An 8903-nucleotide genomic window follows, 5' to 3' on the forward strand; every position below is an offset into this window, starting at 1 on the left:
CATGTGGCCACTAATCCCATAGAAGTGCAGTCATCAACAGATGACTCACACACACACACACACACACACACACACACACACACACACACACACACACACACACACACACACACACACACACCCCCCACACTCAACCATGCTGATGTAAGAACAGAGATAGATGGGCAGACACTCAGAGGGGTCTGGTGTTTACTACAGAAACTGGTTCACACAAGCTGCACAAAATGTCAAATTCATTTTTCACCAACTGTTTTCTTTTTTTTTTTTAATGAAATTATATAGAAACTGATTGACTATATTGATAAACTGACTCATTTATTTCTAACACCAAAAACACAACCATGGTGCCAGAAACAATCATGTTGAGGTTTGCATTAAAGTGTTGTGTGATCTTCAGAGATAGGTACACCCGGACAAGCAAAAACATAGAGCTTTCAATCATAATATGGTCAGACGCCATTAAGTAGCCGACATAATTAACACAACATGTTATTTTGAAATGTGTTACCGGATTCATATGCTACAACTTTAAGTCAGGTTGCCTGGCAACAGGGCCCGGAACAAGCTACTTCCTCCCAAATTTCCCATTTCATCCTCATGCTTAGATAACTTAACAGAAGCTAAATTACTGGTGACAAGTCACGACGCTGGTGTAGCAGTACAGGTAAGACACGCAAAAACGAGTGAAACATATTTCGTAATAAAGGGAGGAGTGAGGGAGTTTTTGTGATGACCGGAGTTGTCCGCCAGGTGGCAGTGTTGAACAACCTTGAGAGGTGGCTGTGACGTTTTTTTGTTTCAACAGAAGAGCAGACCCTCTTGTGAAATTAGAAGATTTTAGGATCGGAAACGAGATAATTGACATACCCTACACATCCCACCTCACACAATTTATTTGTTAAAAACAATGTTACCAACCAGTTGTTGTTTTTGAGTAAAGTACGGGCCTTTTACTTTGATGTTTTTGACCCTGGTTTTCTTAACTTTCCTGCTTTCATCACACTTCTCATTATTACATATTTTTTTTTGTTATTTGACTGCAGTAGGATGATGATAAAAGCTGTTTCCAAATTAGAATATTTTAAATGATCAAAGTCCTTGTTTGGTGTCTCTGTTACAGGCGGAGTTATGTTTTGCAGATTGAGCTTTAGGCACACTCATATCAAAGGCCAGAAAACAACAAAGTGATTTATTTATTCAAATACATCACAGAGCTCAAAATGTGTATACTTGTGAACTCTTATTGACCTCTTTAACACCATGTGTTTTGATATTTTTTCTTCTGTTTTTGAAACTTTAGAAACTCAAAGTGAAACTGAAATGAAAACAACTTGTTATTAACAGTCAAAAAGGATCTTTTATTTGGCTCTGATGTCGTCCACAAAATCTCAGATTTAAATATTTCCCACAAACATTTGTCTCTGAATGTTTTAACCTACATGTTATGACAAGTTAACTTCCCCAACTAGTTTATTTGGGTTTTTACCGTCAAAGCCGTTCTAATGAGTTCTTACTGTGCTTGCAAAAAAGGACGAAACATGAGAAATCATGACTGACATACAATATTTACACTCAACAATGGCTTTAAACATGTTACAATAACGTAAATAAACACAGTACATTTTGGGTTTACAAATGGCATAAACATTGAACAACAAATTGACACAGAACTGACAAATATTTTCATCAGAGAGCAGTCAGTCAAACTGACGGACACATCCGACCACTTCCAAAACACATCCAAAAATTACTCACTCACTCTTGTACTTGAATGCAACGCAGAAGAGTAGAATCTCTCTGACTTCAGTCATTCTGCAGATGTGAGAGGACAACGGCTGCATTGGGAATCACTTTATAAAATACATTGTGACATTGTGAACAAAATGAAAACTGGCACGGGGGGAAAAAGAACTCTGCCTTTAAGTTGTTAACAGTTGAACCCCTCCTTGTATGACAGAAAGTCAACCACCATTAAATAAATGGAACTGAAATTGAACTGAGGATGCAACTCTGGATCTACAGAAACACCATCAATGTTTAAAAAAATTATAACAATAAAAAAGCAATACAAAATCCAAATGGAATGTTATGAAGGCAAAAACCCAAAGAGGACAGGAAAGATATGGTAAAACATCTTGTTAGACACACAGTCGAGGTGGAGCTTGGCAAAGCTCGCAGCGCTGAAGTCATTTCACTTGGCTTGCACAGTCAAGGGCAAAGTGAGCGTAATTGTAAAACATACAAACACCAGAGTTATTGTTGAATCATTTGGTGTTGATGTCATTCTCTGGAACACAATCAGTCTGTCAAAAATGTGGAGACTGCAGCGTCTGCCAGTTATCAGAGGCGCATGTTGAGCGTCCAACACGTGCCCAGAGCCTCAGAGGCTGTGTGTGTGTCAGAGCCAGGCTGACGTGTGAAAATAACTTTTCCTTTTTGTGCAGAAGTGAACTTATAAGGAAATAAAAGAGCCTGAGCGTGAGACCGTAAAATGAGCTGATCAGATGAATCCAGCAATAAAGACGTAGTCAAAGACTTTCAGACGAGTCCACTGTCTTTAAACAACAATAAAAAGCTCTAAATATATTTAGTTTGTAGAACCTTGGCAGCATGGATAGAAAAGAAGTATTTGGTATTGAATACCTACATGATACCAAGCCTCATTAACTCTAAAGCCAATAAGCTACACTGACAACTTGATGAGTTGTGCTCCACTTCCCTTTATCATAACCTTAGTCCAAAAACAAACTTTTGGTGCGTCAATGATTCAAGCAACTTGACCGGCTTTAAAAAAACGTACATTTCAGCATTTCATTTGAGTAAAGAAAAGATATAAAAATCACAAGAAATGCAAAAGAAATATTCTAAAACACAATGAGTCCTTCTTTTTCTCACTCGATCAGAGTGCTCTGTGCACAGATCGTCAGTATTGAAGTTAAATACTTAAATAGATAAATAGTTCATTGGTACCTGAGTGAGGACATCAAAGCACCTTTTAGAGGTGTAGCACCAAGGTGTGACGTTAGCCCCCTTCACCAGAGACTCTGTTCATCTTCTAACTGTCCAGAATGTCTTACAGAGTCTCAGTAATTAGTGCAAATCAAAAAGTCTCCGTCTGTTGGCAGGAGATCTACTCGTCCATGACGTCAGGAGCTCAGCAGTCCCTCTGAATCTTTGGTGGTCTGTAGGGCAACACCGGCACTGGTCTGAAAAGGAAACACAAGCATGAATTCTCATTAGCTGTCATGTGAATTATGAAGTGTAAAAGATGTATCCTGTTACTATGGAAACTTAGTAGGTCAATCATAACATGAATTTGATATGGAGTTCCGCAAGGTTTGGTGCTAGGACTGTTTCAATTCACATCAAATGTCCTCTCAGAAACATTTTGTGATATTGAATTGTGCTTGGTCAACGAGAAACAAAACATGAACCAAACTCAAAGCACGCCTTTAATGACTTGAAGACCTGCCAATTGTGCTACTTGACTCGGATTAAGCTAAATGTCATCATTGTAGCATCCACCAGCACAGTTAGGAGTGTTGGAGTTACAAATACAACTCACAAATAAAACAAATGTCACCGTCAATATAAGATTGCAAAAAGAAAAAAGAAAGAACATCCTACCTCAAAACGACAAAAACATGATTGAATTAATTAATTAAACTTTCATCTCTCATTCATGAATTAAATAACAGCAGTTTAGATGACAGAGTAATACAGAGAATCACCCATTTATGTTGCTGCAGGGGTTTTCTTTGGGCAGTCTAAAAGAGATATCTCCTGAAATTGGTTAAAAATAACTTAAATATTGAGATGGAAAAATGTATTTGTAGGATTCCCCAAAGAGAAGAGGGTGAAAGTGACCCTCAGGCTCACGATGATCATTAGTCAAGACTTCACCAGAAAAATAACTTGACATTAAAAGAAAGCGCTTGATTCTCTTCACAAGATGCCAAACATGGTGAAGGACTGATCAGCTCTTTCCAACAACCATACTTAGAAAAGGGTGATTCCTGTCACGTTCACCTACCTGCTGGGTAAAGGGATGGTGGGTGGGGGTCTGGGCACTGTGGGGATAGGAATGGGGAGGGGTCCATTTCCCGGAAAATGGACTCCTGCAGCTGAAGCACGGTAACCCAGCCGAGAGCTCCTCCCCAGTGGGTCTGCAGGTAGGGGTTTCTGGGGTGGACTGGGTTTCTCGAAGTCCTTAAGAAGAATAAAGGAAAGTCAGTCACTTCAAATGTGCACATTTGGATGTGTATATAAAGTGAGGTTTAGGCACTGTTGTTGTGTCATTCAGCCCTACATTTCAAGGAATTTTCTTTAAGGACATACACAAATCTCGAGAATAATCAGTCTTTAATCTCTTTTAGAATAAGATAACTACCTGAAATTATTTTTTGAAATGCCACACAGGACATTATTCTTATCTGAAGACACCTTGCACAGAAACGAGACCTTCTACATCCTTTTAAATATGCATCAGCTGTTTTTAAATATCTGTAGATGTTTCGCTAGAGGGCACTGTCTTATCAGTTTCTCCTCTGAATTCCCACAGCTGACATGAGATGAATCCCAAACCTCTTCCTCTTCCTCAGTGTCTCCATCATCTCTGCGGTAGAGCTGTGTGTGTGTGTGTGTGTGTGTGTGTGTGTGTGCGTGTGAGTGTGTAGAAGGTTATCTGAATGGAGGTGCCATCATGTGTTACTAATCTACAGTGAGAAGGAGGCAAGCAGTGATAAACATCTACTACCAGGAGCATTGCTACCACCACACACACACACACACACACACACACACACACACACGCACACACGCACACACGCACGCACGCACACACACAAGCTCAAAAACCTACCCCCACACACACACATGTTAAGACCACAACAAAACACTCAAGAGGTACAGTTGGACAAACTAAGTGCACTCAGAGGAAAAAGGCTTCCATATCATGCCTTGATAATACTAAGAGAGCAGGAACATTTAAAAATGTAGTCATGACGTGACTGAGTTGGTCACATTAACATACAGACTTAGTTATTTTCAGTGCCAGGAGACTGATGAATCATAGTTTAGGTTACAGTAAGCTATTTTACAGCCCAACACCACTGATGCTCTTTAAGGCGAAAGGAAGCACATTTTCACAGCCTGATACAAATCTAATTAAAAGGCTGCAATAACAGATATCACAAATTCAATAATCATATGAGGAAGAGGTTTCAGGTCTTTTTAAAAAAAAATTCACTCACGTGCAAATACTTTTGCCGATGTTGAGTATATTACATTGTGGTTGCTGTTTGAAGTAAGCAGAGGAACTCTACATTTAGAAGAGCAATAAGGCTAACACCTTCAAAGTACTTTATTTGTCTGACCAATCTCCCCAATCTAATATATGAAATTAACTATTATAGATGAAGAAAGCCAGTAAATGAGTTAAAGTAAAAGTAGTTGCCTTTTCTTGAAGCCATGAAGATGTTTTTTAAATAAATGCAACAATAACAGCTCATTTGCATTTAAAGCTACAGACACAGAAACAGCCTGTTCTGAGCAGGACTGATTTAGAGGGGTTTATAGGCATGATAAAATACAGGATTGGACTGGATATTTAACAAGAAACTTCACAGAAATGTTTTTGGGAGCGCTCAGACTTTTTTAAACTTCTTGAAAAGGAGAATAATATGTCACCTTTAATATTTTTTTAGCTAAGGAGAGTGAAGTTTAGCAAAGAATAAAACTGCCTCCCTAAAAACTCAAAATCTAAAAACTGTCTGCATAAAACAGCTCAGAGCGCTTCAGCTGCAGTGGAAACTAACGGTGCCCCACAGAGGTTCAATGTTATTATTTTTTAACCAAACTGAGCTCTGCAAACAGCACAGCAGGTTCTGATCTTACTAGTTAAATGTTTCGGATAATATAACGTACACAGTGGGGATCCTATCAAATGAGTTTGTGTGAATGTTAACTGAAACTAACACAGTATTTCACCAATCGGGTACTACCCACTGTTACCTTAAAGTACTATTATTTCCTTCCAGTCCTACATGGTTAAGCCATGGACAGTGTAGTTTAGAAGGAGAATAACTTCTAGAGAAATAGAAAATGAGGGCATTTTTCAAGGGAGTGCACTAAGGGAAACTAAGAAATAAATGGACAGATGCATCCACTCAAATGCAAGAATAATCCAGGACCCATGTGCATTCTAATGCCGCTCTTGGCAGGAAACCTCACACTGTAACCAGAGTCTTGGTGGTGTTCGCTTGTCTTAATTCAAAATGAAGGATTGCATCTTCCTCTGCGGCTTGAGAAAGATCTATGAGCCTCCAGTTTACGGGCACCTTTTTAAACCCACCGGGGAATTGAAAAATGTATCCTATAGTCCTGCCAAAAAAACTAAGTATATATCTGACTTCTTAAAAAGATGACATCTTTGAAAGCAGGATTTCTACTCCTCAGCAGTGTGATGCTGCAGTCTGATGTACGCCTGAGCACAGTCTGAGTTTATTTGCCCTTATATTTATTTGACTCAACAGGTATCTGATATGTTTTCATCAACTGAACAAAATTATAACAAGCAGGTTTGTTTGAAAAATCTGCTCCCTCACTGTCTCCCTTTCATGTATTGTCTCACTGTATGCAGAGTAGGCTTCATTCCCACACCTCAACATTAATGGGGTAGAGTCAGCACACAGGCATAAAAAAGGTCTTTTAAAAAGAGACATATTGGCACAGACAGCAGGGGAGGTTGTGTCAAGTATTACAATAAGCTTGTAATACACTTTGTATTTAAGGATTGATGTCCTGTACGTCCTCGCTGGCCTCTTATTAAATCCCAGCAGAATCCTCTCTGATGTTTCTGACCTACAGTCTGTGTGCCGTCTCTGCTCGCTCCATCTGTCGCATTACAGTGAAATGAGCTGGTGGATATTAGCAGGTAACAGGGTTTCATTGTTTTGGCAGGCTAGCGAGCAGCCTCTTTATAAAGCAAAACCAGGGCATTTCACTTTAAGTGCATTTCTAGTTTGGCACCCGTTCACATGAATCAAGGGTGATGTGCTGCAATGCCGGACATGATGGCAGGTATTTCTGCATACTCATGGGTCGATCAAGTATTCAGAATTTTCACTTTTACAAGTTTAAATGGAGTTCTAAAGAAGAAGTACACAAGTATCATCAGCAAAATGAACATGTCAGACGTTACCATTGTATGGGGAATTGTTGTAAACTATTTAATTTATGTATTAATGAAGATTCAGTGATTGAGCTTTCTTAAGCAGCCAATTGGTGCTCCAGTGGTTGACTATTAAATCTAAGGGCTTTTCAGGGGATTCCTGGGAGAGGACAGAATAACATTTGGGGGACTTAACTCTTAACTCTTTTATGCTTTTTGGCGAGATGCTGAAACTCTGACATCTTTGTTTATTTATATGAAACCATCTGATACATCAGAGGAGAAATGTCTCTTTAGAGGAGCTGCTGACAACTCATCGACATCAGAGACATCAGGCCTCGACTAGACCCTGCTTATTTGGCAAAGCCTCTGAAGCCAGAAATGTTGGGAAATAGTATTTGATAAGCACATCATTAATACTTTAAAGTAAAACATAATTCTGAAAGGTTAGGAGTAAATTTAGCCTTACAATAATTCATCTGGCGTAAAACAGCCAGTGTTTTCCTCCAAAATGTAGTGGAAGGAAGAGTAAATTGGAATAATAATAATATACAAGTAAATAAACCTAATAATATGATCTAGTTAAGTTAATGTACTTAAGTTACTTTAGCATTGCTGCTGATTTCTGTGCATCTCCTGCGAAATCCTTCATGCATTACATCAAGCAAGTCTCCCATCAGAGGTTTATGTCTCCTTTTTCTTAAATGTCATGCATCTACAGAGTCCCAAGCACCCTGCTGTGGTATTCCATGTGCTCACTTCCAACTTAACTGTTCCTTCTGCACTTGTTAGGGAGGGCATCACTATTTGGATCCAGCACTGAATCCACCGGTCAGATGGATTTACTATCTCCACTGCATTCGATACTGCTTGCTCAGCAGAAAGCAGCGCCTAACTCAGGATCACAGAAAGGCAGATGCATTGAACTTTACTGTCGTTACGTGGGCCAGCAAGCTAACTGCAGTGCAGGAAGGCAGTGAGTTCTGACATCTAACACTTTGGTGCAGCCTTCAAAAACATCTCCTACAGGCTGGCTGGATGACAAGCTATAGACTGTTAAAAACCTTTGACATTTATTTAACAATGTGCAGATCCACTTCCTTTGTCTTAATCTGTAGGTTTTTGCTCATTTTGGTACTGTATGACTATTATAAGAATGTTTCAAAGCCAACTCAAATCTCAGATGTGAGTGTGTCTGTAAATGCACCCCTAAGAATTCATTTCCATCCATGAATCTGTAACCCCTTTTAAGAGTTTCAGGTCCCAGCAGGTTTACGATCATACTTTATTTATATGAAATAAAATTGATGGTTGCCTAGAATATACCACCATAAAGACCCATGGTGTAGTTTATAAAATGGTAAAGAGTAATGTACAGTAAAATATACAAAACACAGATTTAATGGACTATGCTGCATATATGGTCCATTAGAGCTCCCATTTTAAAAGATAATTTACAACAAAGGCAAAGCTATAAACTTTCTGGAGTGTATGTATTCTTTGCACCCATACCACTGAGAACTAAATAAGTCTTAAAACTGCAAAAGTTAAGTGTTAAATAAGTCATTAAACAACATTTATGCAAACAAACCTGTTCTCCTCTGTATGACGGCTGATGGCGTGGCAGACTGAGAAAAGGTTGCACCCGAGGTGGTGAGAGAGACCTGTGTGCAGGCAGCAGCCTGTGGTGGGCTGGGAGAGGAGGGAGGGTGGGCTGGCCCACACTCAGAGA

General features: G+C 39.2%; 1 protein-coding gene across 1 annotated transcript in view; it reads right to left on the reverse strand.

Annotated features, from left to right (window-relative positions):
• Positions 1-126: 126 nt before the first annotated feature.
• Positions 127-8903, reverse strand: part of adam12b (ADAM metallopeptidase domain 12b) — a 76147-nt gene continuing 67370 nt past the window's right edge. Inside the window, exons 21-23 of the mRNA XM_020639209.2 lie at positions 8763-8903; positions 4034-4209; positions 127-3206 (exon numbers count right to left, since the gene is read on the reverse strand). The exon at positions 8763-8903 is cut by the window's right edge and continues 111 nt beyond it. Of these exons, the coding sequence (XP_020494865.1) occupies positions 3155-3206; positions 4034-4209; positions 8763-8903 (369 nt within the window). The 3' untranslated portion in view covers positions 127-3154. The remainder of the gene's footprint in view (positions 3207-4033; positions 4210-8762) is intronic.

This window comes from Labrus bergylta, chromosome 10 (genome assembly GCF_963930695.1).
Source record: "Labrus bergylta chromosome 10, fLabBer1.1, whole genome shotgun sequence".
Lineage (NCBI taxonomy): Eukaryota > Metazoa > Chordata > Actinopteri > Labriformes > Labridae > Labrus > Labrus bergylta.